Below are 25,410 nucleotides of genomic sequence, written 5' to 3'. Positions count from 1 at the left end.
GCGCAAACGCGCATGCGCGTTTGCACCATGTGCGGCTTCAAACGCGCATGCACGGCAGTTTAAGCCACTGGCTTAACCCACTGAACATTTTGCAACATATCAGAGTTTCCGGTGGGAAAGAACTTGTTCAAATCCCAAGTATGAGCAAAAAAAAATCCATATGGGTCAAAATAGAGTTAATTCATTTTTTATTTGTTACACTGATCACTGTTTTTCCTCGTGCATGTCCTTCTTCCACTTTCTGGAAAGCCTTCGGAACATCAGCAAATGAGAAGACTTGGTCAATAACTGGGTGGATCTATAGGGGAGAAAAAACTGTTATCCTTTCTGCTGCACAGCACAGCTTATCACAACAGCACAAGCTACTCAGTTCATAAACACCAAGCATCTTCAACGACTTGGCAACTGAACCGCACCTCAGAATCTCTCTCAGGGCCAAACTAAGCATTACAGTGTCCAGGGGCCTGACCTGCAAATGGCAACTCCAGAGCCGTTCCAGCACCTGAAAAACTTACAGGTGGTGGAAAAGAAGAGCACTTGGTCCCACAATCTATAAGTCAGAACTCACAGGTCTGCCCATAGATACAGTAATGTCTAGTTTGGTATACAGTGTAACTGAAGCAAGCTGCAAGTCATTAATCATGGCTTACTTAACTGGAAAACTAGGAAGGACCAGGTAGATTCTGCCCCAATCAAACACTTGTTTTTCAAATAAATCCTGAGAACCTGTGGCTTTTGTTTTGCTGCTGTTCTTTAGCATCAATTCAAGTTGGTTGATTGCTGTACTAGACACCACAGCAACATAAAATGTTCAGCTGGGTGGACAAATAGACTAACTTAAAGATGAAAATGTACTACTACATCTTGGTTTATCAAGAAACTTTATCTTCAAATTCTGAAGAAACTTGGTAAGTCTTGCTATTCTATACATCCTATTTTTCTAGAGTAGCAAGAAACCATTCTTTACAAAATCATTAAAAGTTCAGACTATAAGAGCTGGCCTCTATGTAAACAGTAAAATCCAAACAGCATAACTACCAATGAGTGACTTACAAAAATACAGAGCAATCGTGGTTTTGCAGAAAAATTCAATTTGTTTTTTTTTTTTAAGAGAAAAGCTCAGTTCTGGTGTAAACCCTTCAACCTACCACTGGAATCTTGGTGCTATTTTGGGTTGCCACAGGAATCACAATGGCACCCACTTAAAAACTCTGGAGTGATAGTTTGACTCAGAATGTGAGGGGTAAAGTATTTCCTACACATTGTTTTGTTGTCTTAACAGGACAGTTTAAATACATTATTTTCTTCTTTGTAGTCTTACCCCATCTACATTAATTTGTCATCTTCTCTCTGTGATTCCTCTCAGATTTCCTAAGCAGGAGTGGGAACCTTCTGGTGTGCATATTGACCAGACTTTTTTGCTTCACACCCAAAATCAGATGTCTGCAACCTGAGACACTGACAGCATTAGAGAGCCCAGCAGTGTGGCAGGAATCACAGGCCTAGGTTATGCCTGTCACCACTGCCCAGACCTGCACAGCACCAGCCAAGCCCAAAGCTAATCTCTGAAATGCTGGCTGCTCCAAGCATCATGTCTCACCAAGTACAACCCTCATCACATAATTTCATTTCACATTTCATTTGCCAACAGGCCAGCATTATTCACAGGTCGATATTGTTCTTTCAAGACCCTCGGGCCAAAAAGTGTCCAAGTCCCCTGCTCCAAAGAATGCCTAATATTGAGCCATTTTTTTCTGTATGCTTATGCATCTCAAAGTGGACTCCTATCCACCTTGGAAACATGACCTCAGTCTGTTTGGATTATATTATCATCAATTATTGTTACGCTGAAAGATCTCTGTATCTTCTGTTATCTATTACATTTACATAATTTCCTGTCTCTGCCTGTATTTCCAGGTTCCCTCCCTCCTCCACCACAGTCTCTTATATTCACTATAAGTAAGAACCTATGCTATGCATCTGGCAAACAGGAAATGTATGCCATAATAAAACATATTAAACATGCCACTGTATTGCACTGTGCATATCAACACATTCTAGGCTTCTGGATTGCCCCTCACACGCATTAGCTTTCTCCCTTACTGCTGCAAACCATGCTGCCTTGTTCCAAAGACATTTTATTGCTGTGTATCTCCATATTCTTGAGAAGTTTACCACATAATATATAAAAGAGGTCTTAAGGCAGAACCGCTAGTCGTCTCTTTTAGACCCCAAATGTTAGCCCCAGTACAGTAATTTGGGTAAACAACCCTCTCTTGATGTACTTTAAAGCAGTGGTCCCCAACCTTTTTATCACTGGGGACCAGTCAACGCTTGAAAATTTTACTGAGGCATGGAGGGGGGTAGTCTTTTGCCGAGGGATGTCACCGCCACCGCCTGAGCCCTTGCTCCACTTGCTTTCTCGCCAGCGCCCCTGACTTCCCCCCACCCACTGGTGGCGCTGCCAGCAGCAGCTGTACAGTGCCACACTGAGGGGGAGCCCCAGCCATGGCGGTCGCTGGAGAGCACCAAAGGTGAGCCGGTGGCAGAGTGGCAGGGCAGCTCCCGAGGCAGCAGCCGGGGCGGAGGACGAGGAGCCATGGCCCAGTACCGACTGATCCATGGACTGGACCTGGTGCCCAGACTGGGGGTCGGGGACCACTGCTTTAAAGCTTTCAAGATCAGTCTCTTTCTCTTTGGCTCTGGCAAAGCCAAGAGGACAGCTAGCAAAGAACCAGTAGTTTTTATCTTATACAACATTTAGAAAAAATGATGGAGCTCTGTGCTGGCAGGGAGGTAAGAAAAAAACCTGGAGGTTTTGGGCACTGGGTATTTCCTCCCCACTGAAGGCAGGAAAATGCAACTTCCTCATCTCCAGGGATGATGGGAAGTAAAGTATCCAAACACCTCAGCGTGTTTTCCTCTTCACATGAAACCCAGCATACAGTTCAATTTATTCCATTTATACCCCATCTTTCTCCCCAATGGAGACCCAAAGCAGTTTACATCACTCTCTTTCATTTTATCTTCAAGGCCAACTTGTGAGTCAGATTAGGCTGTGAGTGTGCAGCTGGCCCAAGGCCACCCAGTGAACCCGCATGGCATAGCGGCAATTCAAGCCTTGGTCTCCCAGCTCTTATCCCAACATTCTTGCCACTTATGAGACAGTGCCTTATGACAGTGGTCCCCAACCTTTTTGAGGCTGGGGACCGGCGGCAGCAGGGAGGGCGATTGCCCGGCCGTGCATGCTGTGCGTGCGCGGCCGAAATCGTGCATGTGCGGCACTTCCACACATGTGCGCATGCGCGAGTGCCGCACATGCGCAATTACGGCCGTGCATGCGCAATGCACGTGCGTGGCCCTGCTTCCCTCTCCCCCACTCCCACAGTAAGAAGCTTGCCAGGCTGCAAGCTTGCGGCCTGGGAAGTTTTTTACTGCGGGGGGGGCGGGGAGAGGGAGCCGCAGTCCGGTGCCAGGACCTTCACGGCCCAGCACTGGGCCATGGCCCGGTGGTTGAGGACCACTACCTTATAAGACACTGAGTTCTCCTGTATTTCCAGGAGGAAGAAAACTGCTAGCAATGTTTGCTTTCAGTTCTATCATGTGCTTCCAGATTTATTTATACCCTAGTTTTGTTCTCTTTGGGGACCTACAGCTGCATGCAATATTATTTCCTTACCCATCTTATACTCAAACATAAAAGACAGAAAATGTATAATTGGCCCAAGGTTACTTAGCAAACTTCAAAGAGAGAACGGGCATTAAAACCTGGGCTTCCCATATGCTATGCTATACCAGTTATGATATCACTGTCTGATGCTACTGTCAACATCCATGGTGCTTCAAAATCAGGAACCTGTTCAAAAGGTGCTTCAAAAGGTATTATTATTTAGGTACTATAGCAGCTATGCCACCAACACTGACTCTGTAAGTGGACTCAGAGTAGAAGGGATGATGTTCTTGAGACTTGGTTCCCAATAATTAGAGTAGGATCCAAAGGACCATCAGAAGAGCTCCAATGATGAAAAAGGATTTTCTTGCCTCCACATTTCCAATACAACCAAGTGAGGTCCCAGAAATACTGCTCCAGAGGGTCACAGAAATTCTCAGAAGTATGGAAAGTTCAGGTCTACAGTAGGAGAGGGAAATCAGCAAATATTGCCTCCTCTGTTCCATTGGCAGAAATGCTTCCATCAGTAGAAGACAACCTTTGGATCCAGTGAAGTCAGGGGCTGGAAACTGTTCCCTGATTCATGCCTCCCTAAAAAGGTAAGGTATCCCCTGTGCAAGCACCGAGTCATGTCTGACCCTTGGGGTGACGCCCTCTAGCGTTTTCTTGGCAGACTCAATACGGGGTGGTTTGCCAGTGCCTTCCCCAGTCATTACCGTTTACCCCCCAGCAAGCTGGGTACTCATTTTACCGACCTCGGAAGGATGGAAGGCTGAGTCAACCTTGAGCCGGCTGCTGGGATTGAACTCCCAGCCTTATGGGCAAAGCTGTCAGACGGCTGCCTTACCACTCTGCGCCACAAGAGGCTCATCATGCCTCCCTACTTTATAGCAATTATGTAAGTCAGGCTGAGAGGTACTAAATGGACCAACATTATACAATAAGTTTCTGGTCAAGCAGAAGCCACTTCTGAAAGCCACAACTCCCATAAAATGTTTATAGTCCTTCTTATGAAGAGAATCTTGTAACATGAGACCACTGTCTGGAAGGATGAATAACGGAAAGCAAATAGAACCCTATTATTATGTGGAGTAGACACAAGCATATATTCTAAGTAAGCAAAAGGTAACTTGAATATATCAATGGTTATCAGTCATGTAGAATAGTCAATTTCTGAGTCACCATGCCACTGAATATCAGTTGCTGGATTGGAGGCAAAGGAGAGAAAGGCTGTTGCTTTCATGTACTGTTTTGATGGCTTCCTAGCACCAGGGGACTGGCCACTATGAACTACACAGAACTTATGCCTTGAAAACAAATGCCTTTGCATGTATTGGAAATGTACTTTAAAACTTCCACCCTATTTCAGAGCTGTCTGTTCCAGCTGAGAATATAAATGACAGATGGTCAGACATTATCAATGTTGATACTATTCAGGATTAAGAATACTTGTGAGCCATTATCATCACAGTGCATGTAGCTTTCCAGTTGCCCTGCATTCACAGCATTAATGGATCTGTTCCCATATCTTGGATTGCTCTTCTGGATTCATGTGACAAAAACAATATTTTTAAAAATTCCTTCCCAATGTTTTTAGAAGAGTACATCAGTATTGACTGAGTGGTATATAAATATATAATAAAATAAATAAAGACCACACAAAAAAAAGCATCTTCTCCAAATCTTTCTTCCTGTATCCTGTATTCCTGTATCCATATGCATCCCTATCAAACTCTTCACTGAACTGACAACATGGGCTCTCTTTCATGAAAGCTTATGCAATAATAAAACTGTTAGTGTTTATACTGTCGTAACATGGAAGTTTGACTTCAAATTTCCAGCAAGAGCCCTCACACATAACACTCTATGCCGTTCACGAACTAGTGAAATGTAGCTGGAGGGCTCACCCAAATGATTGGCTGTGCTATTCGTATGCTATGCCATACCCTTAATAATATGATGCTATCCTAATACAGTAAACGGTAATGACTGGGGAAGGCACTGGCAAACCACCCTGTATTGAGTCTGCCATGAAAACGCTAGAGGGTGTCACCCCAAGGGTCAGACATGACCCGGTGCTTGCACAGGGGGTACCTTTACCTTTTTATCCTAATACAGAATCTAAAATGAAATATGCTGTGGTTCATAAAATGGATCTCTAGGGGGCATGCTTTCACTATGTGGTCAGGCTCATAGATTACCTTTGAAAAACAAGTGCAATAGCACATTTCAAACAGAGCCCTGAACTTAACCTGAGATCATTATAAAAGGTTGCAGCAAAGCCCTCATTGGCCATATTGTTGCAGACCTCTGATCTGATTGGATTGTTGGCTTTCAGCGATGCAGGAAAATGACATAAATGTTAAACTGATGATCGCAGCAAACTGCCGCATTGAACACTTTATCTGGCCAACTGATCCAGACTTATTGTTTCAATAAACCTGAAAAGGGCTGACCGTGTCCCCAGTACAATATGTCATTCACTGTTTACTGCAATCAACCTGACTAAGACAAATGCCCCATCCTGTGCACATGCGGACAGACAGGCAACACATTCAGCAAATAGTGATGTGATAGTAACGGGAGATTAGCAGGACAATGAACGTACAATCTGTTTACAACTACGCACCAGTCCCCTGGCCACCCAAGCCTTGTTTGTTCAGGGAAAAGGGATTAAAATGATGAAGGACTGGGGAGAAAAAGGATTACACACACCCACAGAGAACTGCTAGACTGAAAAAGCTACTGTGCTTGGTTTCCCAGTTATGTGTATTTTGCAGTTCTTGATTTTTAGTGACAATGTGCTATGAAACATGCCAATTAATTAGTGATAAGAGTTTTTAAAAGGGAGCAACAGAGAGCAAGAAGGAAAGCATGCAGGAGAGACAGAAAAAGCATTTGCTAGTGTAGCTTTTCTCCAAAGAACACTGAGCTGGTAAAACCAAATTAATTCATCTAATGCTGCAGTTCAAAGTGATGATTAGCAACAGGGATTTTGTACTCTTTTTAGAACTATGATTAAAAGATTTTTAAAAAACCGATGAATCATTCAGGTAAAAGGGAGAAGGCAAGAGACTGGCTTACCTTTGATGCATGTTTTAAAAGAAAAAAGACATTTTTGAAGTATACATCTTTTCTCCTTTAAAAGAGTAACAAAGGAAGAAGCCTACTTTCAAACAGTGAAGCCAAATGGGGACTGGAGGGCTAAATACTTATCCATTTCCTACACAACCTCAAGACAAACTGAGGGAGCTTTCAATGTGCATTTTCTGGAAGAAACAGAAGCACCATCCTGAGGTGAGATCTGAATCCGGGATTCTCACGCCACCCCCTTAGCTGCTATATCAAACCACCTCTAAATAGGAAAGGGGATACGTGCTCACGTATTATTACAGATGGGTGAAAATCAACTGGATGGGCTAATGCTACCGAAAGATGTTACTAGACAGCTTCTCACAGCATGCTGATGAATGGGCAATGTGTTTTGATAACAGTCCATGATGCAACAAAGATTTAATTGGGGCAGCATAAAAAGTCTCCATCAGGTTGAATGCAGTTTACCACCTGTACACAAAGAATATATAACAGGATCCCTCCACACACACATACACACACACAATTTTCCTGTGAAGATGCCAGCAGGCAAACAGAAAAATGACCTCCTGCTTTTCTCTCTAATATATTAATGTCTGGAATCAATCAGCAGCCAAACTATTTCCAGAGCCAGAATTATCTCATCTCTTGCACAGTATTTCTGCATGCAGACAATGCCATGGTAATGCATTACATCTGGCAAAGACAAGGCTCAACTTTCTGAAGAACTGTTTGAAGGCAAGAAGATATTGGAGAATACTTATGGAGAAGTTCCTTAATGTAAGCAATTTGTCTTGCTAGTTTTATTTGACTAGTGCTGTGAAACACCAAATAAACAAGTAGCAAGAACTGATCTCAGAGCTGTCCCTCATTTTTATGGCTCTCCTCTTTCAGCATTCACTTTTATGCAGGAGGACATCTCCCCCCCCCCTTAATGGGCATTCCTCTTCACTTCACTTTATCTATTTCATATTTATTATTCCTCTGGGACCCAAACTGCAACTACTGCCCCTTTCCCAGATTTTTGAAGTCAGCACCAAATTCTCACTGAACCCATTGTTAGCACAAGCTGACGGCTGCAGAAAACATATGAAGTATGCATCTGTTTGTGTTGCTAGCTTTTGCAAGTGTGTGTGTGTGTCTGAAAATACATACGTAGGTCCTAATTTCAAGTAGGTCAGGAGCCAGATTTTCAATGACAAATCAATATAAAATCAGAAAGATGTTTGTTTTTTCTGAATACTAAACAGTTGCACTCTGCCTGACAATATATCCAAGTTTTAGCCTGTCACTATGCAAGCAGTGAAATGCTATTCTAAAAAGATTCTTCAGTTGAGTTTGAAAACTATTTCCTAAATAGCTAAAACAAGCTTTGCAAACGAGGCAGGCTTGTGCGAAACAACACTGGGGCTTCCCAAGGGCAGGCTGTGCTGCCGTTTCTTTGCCTGGGCCTGAAATCCAGTAGCACTCACCCATCCCCTTCTCCCCAAGCAACCAGGCCTTTTTCATTTTTAAATGGCAATTGAATATCACTATATCCATATGACATGACACCAACCATTGTATCGCTTTGAATTCTTAGCTTTCATTAAAAAAAATCTCTAACTCCTTTTCTTGGAGAGAGATGCTGTTCCTCATATCTCTGCAATGACAAAGGCTAGATCCTTCCCCCGCCCCCCATGAAAGCTAGGAATTCAGTAATCCAAATGCACGTATAACGTAGAATATTCCATTTTTTTAAAACAACCCTATCATGGCAGGAGAAAGAAAATTCCACAGCAGGGAAAATATGAACTTTTCCACATCTATGGAAAGGTTTGAGGAAAATAAACTAACCCTTGAAAGTACATAAATGTACCAAAATTCTGTGGAGAAGCTGGCAAGCAAAACAGAACAAAATGCTTTCCAACAGCATAGAATCTGGGGCAAATAACCCATGTGGATTTAGAGCTATAGACTTTGAACTCCAGATTTGAATCCACTTCGTATAGTATCCTTTATGAATCATAGTAAAATATTTAAATAAATTAATCTGCCAATTATGGTTCTCTTTAATTTTGTGGGCCGTGTTTTTCTCACAGACCAAGTTGCTCCAGAATTATATACTGACATAACAGTATGTCAGCAGCCTTGTTTGCTGAAGACCAAGAATGGCGATGCAAATATGTAATGAAAATTCCAAGCATATTTTGTAGTACCAAGAGCTTAAATAAAAACTTCCTTAACTTGCCTATCAAGAACTCCCTTATGACTTAGCTTATCAAGAATTAAACAGTTCCCGGTAACTGCTTTCAAATAAAAAAACTTCATCAGAATTCCAGTTATATCTCATCTACAGCTGCTAACAGGCACATACTCCCCTTAAACCGCCATTGATGTACAACTGAAATTTTGATGAAGAGTTTTTATTTGAAAGCAGTTACCAGAAACTGTTTAATTCTTGATACGCTAGTCAAAAGGGAGTTCTTGATAGGCCTTTATTGAAGCTCTGCCTACCACAAAAAAAACTGGGAACTTTCCTTATATGTTTGCCTCTCACAGTCTTCATGTTTAGCTACCCATACTGTGTGGCCAATTTATTTTTATGAAGACCAAAATAAAGACACAAATAAAAAGGTCTGGAGGAGTATTCAAGGCCTTCAATTACACAGAGATCAAAAGCAAATGATGAAGAGCATAGAAACACTGGGAAGAAAAAGACTTTGAGGCCTGCCCTGTGTAAAGAGAGAATGAAAGCCTAAGCAAACATTTTATCCTCTTATAACAAAAGGAATACAGGCCCATCCACAAACATAAGAAGGACATTTTCAATAGTATTAGCTTTCAGCTGTCCAGAGACTTACGTAGATGACTGAAAGCCGCACCCTTATTCTATTGCATACACAGAATCTCCCCAAGCCCATCTGATTTAAGTATCAACATGCCAAGCTGCCTCAGACTCTGGCCAAACGGCAATTAGATGGATTCAGCATTCTCACTCTCTCAAAAGACTGCGCAGCATTGTATGTGGGTCCATTCAAGGACAGCAGCTTTCCTATTATTGTCAAAAAAAACCTGCAAGTGTCCAATAAAATGGTATACTGCTGTAACTAGGAGTATCTCCCTGTTAAGTCTTTTCCCTTGCAGTAAATCCCAACAAATATGACACTATAATGCAGTAAGAATGAGAATCTGAGAAACTTTTTACTCTGCATATCTGGCAAACAAAGTTAGGAAGTCATTATGTAGCACCAGAACAGATGAGTCAGGATATAAAGAGGCAGAACTGGAGACAAGATGAGCATCCAAGATTAGGTTCTTAGGATCAGGAGAGATGGCAGCTACAGCTGCCACAGTGCTTGGCTACATTTCTCAGTCACCTGAACTGACCAATTTAAGCCAGAAAACTGAAACAACAACAAACCTTTTTAAACCTTTTTATGTAAACTCACATTTGTTGTTGTTAGGTGTGAAGTCATGTCCAACCCATCGCAACCCCATGGACAATGATCCTCCAGGCCTCACATAACCCCCCCCAAAAAAACCCCCAAGAGCCCAGACACTGGAAGAAAAGGAAGGTAAAACAACTAAAAATTGTTGAATATCTTAACTACAAATTAAGAGTTTGAACGAAAACAGCTTGCGCTTCAGCAACAGAACATGAAGTTACCAATTCAGACATACATACCTTCCCTGCATCAACAAGAGTAGCAATTTCATCAAGATATGGACCACTTGGTGCAAAAAATGCCCACCGGTAATGGATCCCTTTACAAAGATGCTGTGGGAGACCAAGCACATATACAGTATTAATACAGAAGCATAGCCCGCCCCAAACAAGCAAACAAACTTCCAAACATACGACGGCATGATCACATGAATATGACAAAGGGAAGAAAGCTAAAGCCCCTGGGCTGTCCAACATACCTTTACAACCTTTGTACCGATAGTCACACCAGTCTGTAACATACCATCAGCTACACCAAGTCTGTCCACATTCACTAAGAAAGGTGTTATCAGAGAGACATAGGTGGCCCCTGACCACTTTTTCAGGAGCTCAGGGGCCCATTCTTCAGTAGATCCACCAACATTATCTAAGATGAAATCAAACCTGGAGGAGAAAAATGCAAGAAAATAATTGGAATAACTGCATGTCAAATAATTAAAGAAGGGGTCACTGGTTAAAGGTGCTAATAAAGCACAAGTGCAACAGGGCTTCCACCTGTGTACACCAGGTTCTCTGAATTCCCACCTTTCGGTTAAAAAAATAGTATCTCGCTGCTTCCACTGTAGAGATATGCAACCTTTCTGCCATTCTGTGTCAACATCCATGCATTTGCATCAGTAGCAGTTGCATCAGATGCATTTGGATCAGTAGCTGAGGGCAAGCCTGGCAAACTAAGACAAAGCAGTGAAGATGGATCTGAGCTCTCAAAGTCTTTTTGTTTCTTAAATGTAGTCATGGGGGAGAGTGGGACTTGGGAGGAGCTAAGCCTTCCTCTTGAGCCATTCCACATATAGAAGTCTGTCTGAGAAGAGTAATGGGACGAGAGTAATGGGGCTTGCTTCCTAGTTAGCAGAGAAGGATAGGTGGGAAGCCTTCATGCAAAGTTGTTTTACAGTTGCCTGAGCATTCTGCCATGCACTAGTTTTGTGAGATGGATCTATTAACAACCTAAGTTACCAATGCAGAAGGGCCCGAAATAAGCAACCTGCAGAAAGACACCCAGAGTTCCCGGCTGACTTCAGTTTGAGGCCAAGGCTATGAAACATTCGACCACACTCATACATACAGAGGCAAAGCTTTCAGCTGTTCTTTTACATCCCCAGCTTTATAATCAATGACATGGTCTGCACCGAGATGTTGCACTAATTCACGGGCATCCTGAGAACAGACTGCGGTCACATGAGCACCCCAGACTTTCATCAACTAAACAGAAAACACAAGACAAAAAAAAAAGTTCCTCAGATTAAAACTTTGTTGCAAGATTAATATTGGCTAACTCAAAGCTGCATCCAGACCCCTGAGGCCCTACACTATAGCAACCACTCCCAAATGGACCACCTTGACCGCACATGAGAATCCAAGTGTGGGTGGCTGCAACTGTGCAGGGCCAGCACAGTATCCACTGAAGTGTGAGTGCGTCCCAAGTCAGATCAAGCGTATGTCCTCGCTATCTGTTCATCATGCACAATTGTTAACTCTGTTAACTCAATGGCTCAGGATCTACCTGAGGCTCTTCCATATCTCCTGAGCACCCAACACCCCCACCCATACTGTTCCATGAAAGTAGGCAAGGACATTATCTGCTAGAGCTTATGGCGGGCAGGTGGCTCCCATCCTAAAGCACCTGTTGCTGGAGGCCTGGACGACAGGCGAACCTCCCTGAGCTGTAGAATAGAATACATGTCTTCTCCAACAATCTACCACCCTCATCTGCAGCCCCTGCACTCTCAATCCAGCACTTGGCTGGCTGTCAGAAAGTCAACAAGGTAGGTGCAGAGAACAGAGAAAGTCCACCATCACATGGCAACCAACTGGGAGAAGAGCAAGCTGGTCACCTTGGGTAGTGGAGATTGTCTCTTCTTTCCAGCCAGCTTGCCCCTTCCAGGTACTTTGGCTTTCCAGTTCTGTTCCCTGACTGACTATGCCTAAGGCTAAGGAGACATGAGGAAGGCAGAGAGCCCTCATCCTCACCCCAGATACACAAGGGCTTCCTGAGGTTCAACAGTGGTAGAGAGAGACAACCCTACATGCTCAGCGGTACTCTGGCTAATTGAAAAGGCTATTGTTGTATATTCCATGTTTATAGTTATATCTTATTTATTTAGTAGTGTGTTTTGGCAGGGCATTTAGCAGTCATATGGCTTGTCTGGTTGATAAATGTGGAAAGGGATCTCCACAAAGTGAGCACCTCTGCTCTGCCATGTCCTCTCCTTGCTGTACAGCAGATGGAGGGGGGAATTAACACCACCTGGAACTCCTTGAAAGAAGAACTAGATAAAAATGAGTGGTAATCTTGGTTGGGAAGGGCTTCAGATTTTCCTGCAAGGAAGAGTGCTCTGACTCCCTTGTCATTTTGGTTGACTTTTCCTGCAGTGTTTCACTCTCTAATGAGGTCCCTATGGATACGGTGGCCATTTCAGTGCTGGCTCTCTGCCCCACTTTTTCACTTGCCCACATAAAAGGCTGGGCTAGACTTTACAAAGTCAGCAAAAGAAGTTCTAGAAGACAATCAGATGCACATTTTATCCTGCACATTTTTTAAAGTAACATTTCATTCATCATTTCAATAGAATAGGAGGGATGAGGAACAATTTCCGATACAGACATACACACCTGCTGATATCTTGGGGCTGAGCGACAGCAACAGAGCAATGCATTACCCTAATTTACTTTATACATGCTGTCATAAATTTAAAAGGAAAATATCAGGGTCAGAAGAAGACCATTTTCGAATAGTCTGCTTTTCACTATCCGAAGGGGTCTCAAAGCAGCTTATAAAAGCCTTTCCTTCCTCTCCCCACAACAAACACCCTGTGAGGCAGGTGGGGCTGAGTGAGCTCTAATAGAACAGCTCTGTAAAAAAAGTCCTAAGAGAACTGTGATTAGCCCGAGGTCACTGCACGTGCAGGAGTGGGGAATCAAACCCAGTTCTCCATATTAGAGACTGCTGCTTTTAACCATGCTAGTTTGTCATGAAGCTCTATTATCTCTCCAGCATTTTAAAAGACTTCCCTGGAGCAGTGCTTCATGAAAACATTCATGGTAACAGTTTTCCAGCGCCAATAGTAATAAAAACTACCTCTATGGCAAAGTGCAGAGATTTCTGGAACTGCTTCTATACTGCAGGTGCTTTCTTTTTTTGTTTTGTTTTGTTTTAACTTGCCTATCAAGAACTAAGTGCTAACTGAATACTTTGGGGACACTGTTACCTGTACACATCACCTTTACAACAGTGCCTGAAGAGGAAAATGTTCTAGGGCCACTTTTCACTGCATTCTGCTATTTCAGCAAAGCACTGTTTGGGTAGCTAATTCACTTTAAGTGTTGTTTGAGACTTTTAATGTAGAAGGATTTTCAAGGACTAGATAGGGTCAAGAAGCATCGCAATCTTATGTCACGTTTTTATTCCAAATTCCCTCCAAGAAATTCAGAATGGTGTACAAGCCATTACTCTACTTGATCCTTACAAATCACAAACACCTTGTAAGTTTAATAAGGCTGACAAAGAAAGCATGACTGGCCCAGTTCAAGTGCATTCAATTCACCCAAACAAAAACAAAAACACCCCAAAATAATATACTGCTATTTTTTCTGTATCACTAAACTGAATGCAAATTCTCTAATCTGCTTCAGCTACTGGTATAGTTGGCCTGAATAAAAGCAGAATTATTTCAGATTTTATTCTGGCATATTCAGCAGCTATACTGTTGAAATGGCTCCCAGCCATTTAAGCTTAACAGTTTGACCAGTCTGCCAGTCAGTGGTTAACTTTAAATGGTGGCAGCTATTTCAGGTGTCCCTTTCACTTCCCATTCCTTCCAAAGGAAGGGAAGCAAGAGAACCCTGAAGTGGCTTCCAACTATTTAAACTTAAACCTTGACCAATATGCCACTCAAAGGGAGGGAAGTGAAAAAGTCTGCTGAAATGGCTGCCAGCTGGTAGGCTCTGCAGGAGTCTCCATTTCAAACTGGGGCCCTCAGCACAGTCCAAGCCAATCTTGCGGAGAGAGTTCTAGGCCTTCCGCAAACCAGGCCCCCTGCAGAGCCCTTTAAGCAGGTGATACAGTCAAGAAAAGTCTTCCTACCAAACAACATCCTGCAGAGAGAAGTCTCTCTGTATAATCAGCTCTGTATAATCAGCTCGGGGTCTGTAGGGAGAGGCCTTGTTTGAATCAACCCCCCCCCCATCCCAAACGAATCCTGTGGAAGGACTTCTCTCTATGGGATCAGCTGTTTGGTAGGGAGACTTTTTTCCACTGCGTCAGCTGCTTAAAGGGCTCTGCAGAGAGCCTGGTTCAAACTGGGTGCCCCTGCAGTTCCCAAGTCAATCCTGTAGAGAAAGTTCTCTTTGCATGATCAGCTGTTTGGCAGGCATTTAAATGGATCATAGTTATTTTATATGCTTGGAAGCCAAAAAATTCAGCTTTCCCAAAATATTTTCTGAATCCCAATACCGTACTGGTTATCAGATTGGGGAATATCAGGAAATACTGATATTTTCCGGGTCCAATATATCCAAAGGAGGGTTGTGCACTCCGGCACAATTTGGCTGCTTCAACGGTCACTGAAGTCTGAGGGCTCTACGCCTGCATGTGGGCACCGGCTGGTGTGCCTTCCCTCCTCTCCGTGCTGCTAGCCGCCTTGGACTTCAGGGATTGCCAAAGTGGCTGAACTACACCAGAACGTGCAACCCTAATCCAAACCCCAAAAGTACCATTTTAGGGGATTTTTTTTTTGCACATGCCTAACTGCTATACCAAAGCAAATGAGGACAGTGTTTACTCAAAAATCTCAGTGAGCTCTTAAAACCAGTCATACATAAGGTTTCAGACTAAGCTTCTTTTCCAAAAGTCTCAAGTATATAACTTATACTTACCTGTATAGCAAAGGTACCTACGCCACCTGATGCACCAAAAATCAATATTCTGTGAAGCATAAACATTTTAGTTAAATTAGTAGATTAATTCACAATATCAATAGCTAAAATACAATACATCAATAGCTAAAAGTTAAACAGATGAAAACTATATTGTACACAATGAGTTCCTCGTGGTTCTTTTTATATGACTAAACTAAAAATCCAAAACAAGGAAATGACAAATAAGGAAATCCAGGGTTACTGCAGAAGCATAGTGCTTCTAAACATCACTTGCCTTGAAAACCTGATGGAGTTACCACAGGTCATTTGGATGTGACAAACTGCCTCAGAACATCCCTTGCATTGAAAACCTTAGGGAGCTATCATAGGTCACCTTGATGTGACTTGATAGCAAATAAACAAACAAAACAGATCTCACATAACAGCAGGCTAACAACTAGTATTTAAACTGAAGCTAAACTAACCTTTTTGAATAGCCTGCTTTTCTTGCTTATGACAGGAACAAGCCAAGTTTATTTGAGAAGTGATGTGCCATCCTTCTGCAGCACAAAATTATACAGAGACAGGAAGACTGTCAAGAAAATTATAACGCATGATCATTTGAGAAGAATCCTTTTAATAAAAAACATGCGTATTTCAAGGACCATGATATACAAAACTCTGCAATGCATTTTGTAGCTGAACAGAAGTTTATATAAGAAAGTTTAACTCTGTCATTCAAATGCACGTAAATTCAGAATAAATATTTTTTGTTCTTTACAAGAAATTCCAAAGATGATGTCTTCAGAGCACAAATCATTGCCTACCTTTTATTACTACAATTATCCTCCTTCAGACCCCCAACCTGTTTCATTGCAGACCATGCCGTTAGACCAACATAAGGCAAGGAAGCAGCTTCCATGTGACTGAGTGACCGGGGTTTTTGAGATACCTATACAAAAGAACAGGTGTGTATTCAAGAAATAATCTGTGAGTTACCAAACCTGTATAAAATTATCAATCTCAGCAGCTGAACCATCTTAGCACCAGCAATCAACATAGCTCTCACACAGGGGGAAACAGACCTCTTTCACTTCATGACATTTTTCCCACAAAGATGTATGTAGTTAAAAGGACAAAAAACACATATACACTATCTTATATTAAATTCACACAGCCACCTATTTTTGCCAATATACATGTTCAGAAGTTACCATACTAAAAGGGCAGATACTATAAACTTCTGTTGATAGTGAGGAACCATTTTCACTGATTCCTCTTCCATCTGCAGAATTCCAGCTTCCTACTTCAGGCTTTTCCTGCAGGCCCACTCTCCCAGGATGAGCACTTTCAGGAGCATTTTGCAACAAAGCAGGAGGGAGGAAGGCAAGGAAGTCCTACTCCATTGATAGACATCTTTTTCATCAGCAGAGATTTCCCACAGGGTGTAAACCATTCACACAGTTTATATATATCTGATTTTCTAGTATTGAAGACTCTGTATGTATATATGTAGCAAAATTAGTAGCTGAGTGAACTTTATATATAATAATGTACGTATGTCTGGTTTCCATATGTATAGGTGTGTTTATCCATGTACAATGCACATATGTGTTTCCTATACATTTTCATACACAAGAAAAATATTACTGAAACTACTGGACAGTATAAATACAAAAAAATGGAATAATATTCAGATGTCTTTTAAATAACTGACTTTGTTGCTTACAGCAATTGAGAATTACCACTAGCCAACTGATCTCTTTCCTCTTCCACACTGCCAGTGCGATGCACTGCAATGGTACACATCCACCCACAGAAAGCCACCCTGGCATGAGCCAGTTCAACCTCTCCCGCTTGTAATGATCACAGCCAGTGAGAGTTCCAGATATTGGGAGGACCTGGATAGAGTAATCCTAGGACCCCCCCAGCTCCTCTGCCCATCACCACCACCTCATTCCCTCTCATCCATCCTGTCTTCCACCTACCAGTATACCTTTCCCTGTCTGCTTGTAAAACTTCCCATCACTCATGCTCATAGCAGCCTGTACCACCTACAATTGTTTTACTGATGGCAACAGGACGTATGTGCAGCAGGAAGCCCAGACGGTAGAGCACTGGAAAGTGAAGGGAGTTGGCAGCAATGGGCTCTGAGAAGGTCTGGTGGCTGCCCCACCTCAAGGTATGCCAATACTGGGCCTGATCGCACTTTAATGCTGTGTTTTGCCACCTGGGGAAATGAAGCACTCTCCCCTTACAGCTATCACTCAGCTGTTGTCCCTCTCTGTCTTTCCTACTTTTAATTCTGAGACAGAAAGAGAAAGGCAGGCATAGATGCTAGTATTGTGCAGGAGGAGAAGCAGAAAAGGAATGCACTTAGCAAACAAAGCAGGGAAGCGGTCAATCACATCATGAATAAGTGCCTGCTATGGGCCTGTGTGAAAATACAAGGTACTGTCTCCCGTTTTAGATCAGGGTGATTTCAATAGTGGAAACCAGAGTTGTGCGCTTCAGCGTCTGGAGCGGGGGGGGGGGGCACCAGTGGCGGTGCGCAACCTAGCACCTGCACACAGGCACAGAACTCTGCGCCTGCGTGTATGCACTGACTGGTGCACCGGTGCCACCCCACACACACACACACGTGCCATAGCACTGACTGCTTCAGCCTGGAACAGCCGCTTCGGATGCCAAAGCGCACAACCCTAGTGGAAACTCTCATGATATTTTGCATGACCAAAATGAAAAATTAGTATAATATTATAACAATAACTACATTTTTAACATACAGTATTGTTTCTGGTTTTCCCCTCCATAAACCATTTCCAAGCAACACCTTTGTTTCATTACCTCATTTCCACTTGCTAGTACAAACTCTGACAAAGTGCCTTGCTTCCAGGGAGGAATGGCTGCCCATACCTTTAAAAAAGAAGAAGAATCTCTAAATTCAGATTACGGAAACCACAAAATTACCCACAGTACAAGGAAAGTAAAACTACTTAGGGGGTCCAGAAATCACACGGAATTGGGAGTGAATTGTTCTCTACTAATCACATTTAGAGTCAAGCCTCTTGTATAATTTGTTAAAATAAGCTCATTCCCAGGCTAAGCAGACATTTTGATAATTCTGATAATAAAAGAAAAATAAACATATACAATTTTTATTCATTTTATAAACAGGTTGTTGTTGTTGTTAGTTGTGAAGTCATGTCCGACCCATCATGACCCCATAGACAATGATCCTCCAGGCTTTCCTGTCCTCTACCATTCCCCGGAGTCCATTTAAGTTTGCACCGACTGCTTCAGTGACTCCATCCAGCCACCTCATTCCCTGTTGTTCCCTTCTACTTTTGCCCTCAGTCGCTCCCAGCGTTAGGCTCTTCTCCAGGGAGTCCTTCCTTCTCATGAGGAGGCCAAAGTATTTCGGTTTCGTCTTCAGGATCTGGGCTTCTAAGGAGCAATCAGGGCTGATCTCCTCTAGGACTGACCGGTTTGTTCGCCTTGCAGTCCAAGGGACTCTCAAGAGTCTTCTCCAGCACCAGAGTTCAAAAGCCTCAATTATTTGATGCTTGGCCTTACTTATGGTCCAAATTTCACAGCCATATATTGCAACTGGGAAGTCCATAGCCTTCACTAGGCGCACTTTTGTTGGCAGGGTGATGTCTCTGCTTTTTAGGATGCTGTCTAGATTTGCCATAGCCTTCCTCCCCAGGAGTGTCTTTTAATTTCTTTCCTGCAGTCCCCACCTGCAGTGATCTTGGATCCCAGGAAAATAAAATCTGTCACTATCTCCATTTCTTCCCCATCTATTTGCCAGGAACTGAGTGGGCCAGATACCATGATCTTTGTTTTCTTGATGTTGAGTTTCAAGCCAACTTTTGCACTCTCCTCCTTCACCTACATCGAAAGGCTCTTTAGTTCCTCTTCGCTTTCTGCCATTAGTGTGGTATCATCTGCATATCTGGGGTTGTTGATATTTCTCCCTGCAATCTTGATCCCAATTTGTGACTCATCTATCCCCACCTTCCTCATGATGTGCTCTGCATACAAGTTAAATACGGTAGGTAAGGTGACAGTATACAGCCTTGCCGAACTCCTTTCTCAATTTTGAACCAATCAGTGATTCCATGCCTGGTTTTCCCTGTTGCGTCTTGACCTGCTTATAGGTTTCTCAAGAGACAGATAAGATGCTCTGGTATTCCCATCTCTTTAAGAACTTGCCACAATTTATTGTGCTCCACACAATCATAGTCAATGAAGTCCCTAACTTTCTCCATGATCCAGCATATGTTGGCAATTTGATCTCTAGTTCCTCAGCCTCTTCGAAATCCTGCCTGTACTTCTGGAAGTTCTTGGTCCACATATTGCTTGAGCCTAGCTTGTAGGATTTTGAGCATAACTTTGCTAGCATGAGAAATGAGTGCAATGGTGCGGTAGTTTGAACATTCTTTGGCATTGCCCTTCTTTGGGATTGGAATGTAAACTGACCTTTTCCAATCCTGTGGCCACTGTTCAGTTTTCCAAATTTGCTGGCATATTGAGTGTAGCACTTTTACTGCATCGTCTTTTAAGTTTTTGAATAGTTAAACTGGAATGCTGTCATCTCCACTAGCTTTATTGTTGCTCAGACTTCCTAAGGCCCATTTGACTTCACATTCCAGGATGTCTGGCTCCAGATCAATAACTACCCCCTTGTGGTTATCAGGGATGTTAAGCTCGTTCTTGTATAGTACTTCCGTATAATTTTGCCACCTTTTTTAAATCTCTTCTGCTTCTGTTAGGTCCCTACCATTTTGATCCTTTATCATACCCATCTTTGCATGAGATTTTCTCTTCATATCTCCAATTTTTTGAAGAGATCTCTGGTCCTCCCTATTCTATTGTTTTCTTCTATTTGTTAGCACTGTTCATTTAAGAAGGCATTCTTATCTCTTCTAGCTATTCTCTGGAATTCAGCATTCAGTTGGGTGTATCTTTCTCTTTGTCCCTTGCCTTTCACTTCCCTTCTCTCCTCAGTTATTGGTAAAGCTTTTTCAGACAGCCATTTTGCTTTCTTGCATTTCTTTTTCCTTGGGATGGTTTTAGTTGCTACGTCTTGTACAATGTTGCGAACCTCTGTCCATAGTTCTTCAGGCACTTGGTCTATCAGATCTAATTCCTTAAATCTATTTGTCACCTCTACTGTATATTGGTTAGGGATATGATTTAGTTCATACCTGAGTGGCCTAGTGCTTTTCCCTACTTTCTTCAATTTGAGCCTAAATTGTGCAACAAGCAGCTGATGATCTGAACCACAATTGGCTCCTGGTCTTGTTTTTTACTGACTGTATAGAATTTCTCCATCTTTGGCTGCAGAGCACATAGTCAATTTGATTTCTGTGTTGACCGTCTGGTGATGTCCATGTGTAGTCGTCTCTTGGGTTGTTGGAAAAGAGTGTTTGCTATGACCATTGTATTCTCTTGACAAAATTCTACCAGCCTGTGCCCTGCTTCATTTTGTACTCCAAGGCCAAACTTGCCTGTTATCCCGGTTATCTTTTGGCTTCCTACTTTAGCATTCCAATCCCCCATGATGATAAGCACATCATTTTTTTGGCGTTGCTTCTAGGTGTTGTAGGGCTTCATAGAACGGGTCAACTTCATCCTCTTTAGCGGCAGTGGTTGGTGCATAGACCTGGATTACTGTGATGTTGAATGATTTGCCCTGGATTCAAACTGAGATCATTCTGTCATTTGGGGGATTGTATCCCAAGACTGCTTTTCCTACTCTCTTATTGATTATGAAGGCTACTCCATTTCTTCTGCAAGATTCTTGCCCACAGTACTATACCTCATGGTCATCTGACCATTTATAAACAGGACACATCATTATATACTAGAAGCAGAGAGATTTCAGATTCACAATATCTTCTTCAGAACCCAAGAGCCATTTATTACAACCAGTAAAAAAACAAAACATTTGGCATTCAGTGGAAATTAATCAAGGAACTGGCTCTTCACAAACATTACTTTTTACTTTAATGCAATTTATCACCTCACAATATTTTTCTTGTGAGAAAACCCACTCAGAATTAAGTAAAAGTGCTTCAGAAGACCTTTCAGCCCACTCAGCTGTGTTCAACCACTAATTCCATGACAGCTAATTATTTTTTCCCTGTTCAGTAACAATAAATTGTGTCAGCACAGAGTCCTGTTTTTAAGCTGGCATATTCAGAAGGAAGTGCAGAGATATGTTGGCATTTGACCCGATCCAGCTTCTGGATTGGCCATAGGGTGAAGACAGCTCTGGTCGTCCTGACAGATGACCTCCAGAGAAAACGGGTTCCAGGCAGGTTGGCACTGCTGTTTTTGCCAGATACCTTGAGGCTGTGGTGAACCCACTCAAGAGTTGGCTGAAATTGAATCCAGCCAAGATGGAGGTCTCCTGATTGGGTCGGGATGCAGAAAGGCAGTTAGCACATCTCCTGGCTCTTGATGAGGCCCAACTAAAAACACTGTCTTCCGTCAAAAGCACAGGAGTGATTCTGGACACCTCCCTTTCAATGGAAGTTCAGAACATGAACATCACTTGCACCCTACCTCTCTGCACTAGACTCTGCCAGGATGATTCATACAACGATCACCTCTAGATTAGACTTCTGCACCTCACTCTACAAAGGGCTTCCCTTGAAATGACTTAGGAAACTTCAATTGGTTCAGAATGCAACAGTGCAGGTTCTCATGGGGACCACTGAGCAACAGTGTTCACCCAGATGCATTGGCTCCAGATCAGAGACCAGATCAAGTTCAATGTTTGGTATTAACCTGCGAAACCCTAAACAGTCTGGGAACTGTGTACTTACAGGACCGGCTTTCCCACTACACTCCCCCAAAAAAGGTCATTAAGATCATCAGACCAAAACCCACTGAGGATTCCTAGCCCAAGGGAGGTGAAATTGGCCGCAACCAGGGCCAGGGCTTTTTTGGCCTTGGCCCCATCCTTGTGGAATGCTCTGCCGAGATAAATCAGGGCTGGTACCTTAACTAGTTGCACAGGGCCTGCAAGACAGAGCTCTTCCATCAGGTCCATGGTCAGGGCCCTGATAGACCTGCAAAAAATGCTGGCCTCGCTGCCATGAATTGAGTGGACTTCTTCTAAAGATCAGATCTCCCCACAATCAAAACTTGAATTAGTTTTATTGAATTTATAATTGATTTTATAATTTTACTGATTGTTTACTGACTGTTGTTACCTCCCCTGAGCATAGGAAGGGCAGATTATACAAATAAATATTATTATTAAGTAATTTGCCCCCTGGATCAGGCATGTGAGTGAGCAGATAATGGCAGCTTATATATGAGCACCTTCTTGGGCTTGATACTTCAGTGACAGTGCAATCCCAGAAGAGTTATTCCCATGTAAAACCGCAAAAATAAAAGCCTTCCTTTTCCTTTTTTCCTTCAGTAAGTACCATGGATGAGGCAAGACACAAAAGAGGAAGAAGACAGGGAATTTGCAACCTCTGGTGTGGCAACCCTGCTCTGGGCTAAAGTAGAAGGAGCCCACTAAAGCCATTTAGGTAAATTAATAAAATGGGTTTGAACCATTTCCTATTTCTTTCTTTCAAATAATTTCCCATGCCAATAAGAGGGGGGAATTGTATCTGGTACTTTACCTCATCTCCAGGTTTGAAATATTTCACATTTAGTCCACATTCCATAATTATGCCAGAAACATCACGGCCAAGCGTTAGTGGGAACTCACTGCCAGAGCTTTGAATGTGAAGAGGATCTCGCTTCATCCTTAAAGCAGAAACTCCATAGCCACCTACCCCCCACCCCAAAAAAATCACAGTTGTTAAATTTTCCTTTTGGTTTACACAATATACTTTGCTACAGCGGGTCACATAAATTCCCTTATACTGATCAGACCACTGATCCATCAGAGAATTATGTACTGACTGACAGCAGCTCTCCATGATCTCTGGTACAGATCTTTCACATGACCTACTATTTCTTCCTTTAATCTGGAGATGCCAGGGATTGTACCTGGGATTCGCTGCATATCAAGCAGATGCTCTATCACTGTAGTTCCCTTATACTGATCAGACCACTGATCCATCAGAGAATTATGTACTGACTGACAGCAGCTCTCCATGATCTCTGGTACAGATCTTTCACATGACCTACTATTTCTTCCTTTAATCTGGAGATGCCAGGGATTGTACCTGGGATTCGCTGCATATCAAGCAGATGCTCTATCACTGTAGTTCACTTATTTATTATATATGCCAACCTGGTTCAGGAGGCCTTTGATGCAATCAAACAAATTTTATTCACAGTTGCATGCATTTCTAATATGAATAATAAATTAAACTTTATCACTTCACAGAACAATGTTAATAAGAGGTAAGCACAACAGACAGATCATTTTGCTTTAGTAAAACTGCTGAAGTTTATCAGGGTTAGTAATTGCATTTTTCATTTCTGTGCTATATCATTTACACTTTACCTACTTTTCTAGCCAATTAGATATTCATCCTAGTCCTAGCTGCACTATATTTTCTTCACTGAAATGTAATTGATTTTCTTTACTAGAAATCAATAATTATACTAAATGTATCCTTTGCATATTTAGGATCTCATTATTACAGTCACTCCTATAGATCACTATGCTGGAAGACTTAGAGTAACTTTACTTAGGATTGGACTGTTAACCCCTTAAATTTAAGTGAGTTTGCATGCTTCACTTCATGGAGTTGAGTAGAAAGGAGACAAGTAGACAAGATATTCTGCATATTTGCACAATTTTCTAGCCTGAATAAATATCAGAGCATAGAAAAGGAAGCCTATAACCATGACTACCTTCCTCGGGGATCATGTCTAGAATAGTCACAGCATGTCTACTGCAACAAACTGTGTTGTGGTTCCTTAAAGACTAACCAATTTACAGTCTAATCCCAGAAAAATTTAAGAATGAATCTAGGACTAATTCACTCTGAAGGATTGGATTGTTATTGTGGCATAAGCTTTAGACAAAGAGCTGGTGTGAGGAAGGCTTATGAAAGCTTCTACCACAATCACTGCAATCCTAAACATAGTTACACCCTTATAAACTGCACTTTTGGGACCTAATGGGACTTTTAGCTTACATTTAGTGACCAACAGTGACAGTACAAAACAGAACAATATTGAAAACATACTGCTAGAAGGGGAGTATAGAAATTAAATAAATACTTTCCAAAGTGTTAGACACCATATATTATCTCTGTAAACACAGCATCATAAATCTCTACATGATGGCAGTGTTATTTTGACTGATTGACAGGAAACATACAAGCACTTACTTCTCATGTTAACATCTATGGGGTTTAAACTTGCAGCATGGACTTTAACAATAACCTCATTAGGGTAGCGGATTATAGGGAACATCATATTGTTTGTGAATCGCAACACATCATTTTTCCCATAGCGGTCAATCACCCAGGATGGCATAATCGTACATCGTTGGCAGGAGATGTGGAACTCCCTACACATGAGCCACTGAGTCAAACGTGTCCCTTTTCCAACACAGACGACACTCGGGCTTTGACAGCGGGACAAACAGCTCCATGCTTTCCCGCCAAGCGCGCGTCCTTTGAGGAACATGACTGCAAACGAAGAGACGTGCAGGCGGCTACTGCAACCAGTGTCAGCTAATGGTCAATCGGGGAGCGGCCCTTCCCCACAAACCACGATCGGATCAAAAACGGCCAAAGTTTAACGATGTGCAATTTAAAAAGGCCGGCACGTATAACCATGATTTACAAGCTCAGCATTCACCCAGACCCTAATTAAATCGAATGGGAGAAATAAAACAGGAAAGCCGCTTATGCTTCCGCTCTGCTCTCTATTCTGCAGGCGTTTCGATTCCCTTTCTCACTGAACTCTTGACGCACCAACCCCCTCCAGGCTACGAAGCCACCCCCGGCCGGAACAGCCGCTCCTCAACACCGCGCGGCCCCCCCCGCCCCGGCCCCGCCAGCCGCCGCCCCCCAATGCCTCCCGGTCTCCTTCAAACCACCTCCCCGCTTAGCGCACTAATCCAGCCTCCCCCGACAGGCGCACA

General features: G+C 42.6%; 1 protein-coding gene across 1 annotated transcript; it reads right to left on the bottom strand.

Moving 5' to 3' along the window:
- Positions 1-171: 171 nt before the first annotated feature.
- RTN4IP1 (reticulon 4 interacting protein 1) lies at positions 172-25,302 on the bottom strand. The gene is made up of 9 exons (XM_077302873.1): positions 24,650-25,302; positions 22,979-23,130; positions 18,174-18,242; positions 16,154-16,278; positions 15,345-15,393; positions 11,536-11,672; positions 10,670-10,853; positions 10,431-10,523; positions 172-298 (listed from the first exon to the last, which is right to left on the bottom strand). The coding sequence occupies exons 1-9, from the start codon at positions 24,948-24,950 to the stop codon at positions 182-184; spliced, it is 1,227 nt and encodes a 408-aa protein (XP_077158988.1). The 5' UTR covers positions 24,951-25,302; the 3' UTR covers positions 172-181.
- Positions 25,303-25,410: the final 108 nt, after the last annotated feature.

Source organism: Paroedura picta, chromosome 1 (genome assembly GCF_049243985.1).
Source record: "Paroedura picta isolate Pp20150507F chromosome 1, Ppicta_v3.0, whole genome shotgun sequence".
NCBI classification, from domain to species: Eukaryota; Metazoa; Chordata; class Lepidosauria; order Squamata; family Gekkonidae; genus Paroedura; species Paroedura picta.
Note: the sequence above shows the minus strand (reverse complement) of the source record. Positions and strands in the feature narration are given on the sequence as shown.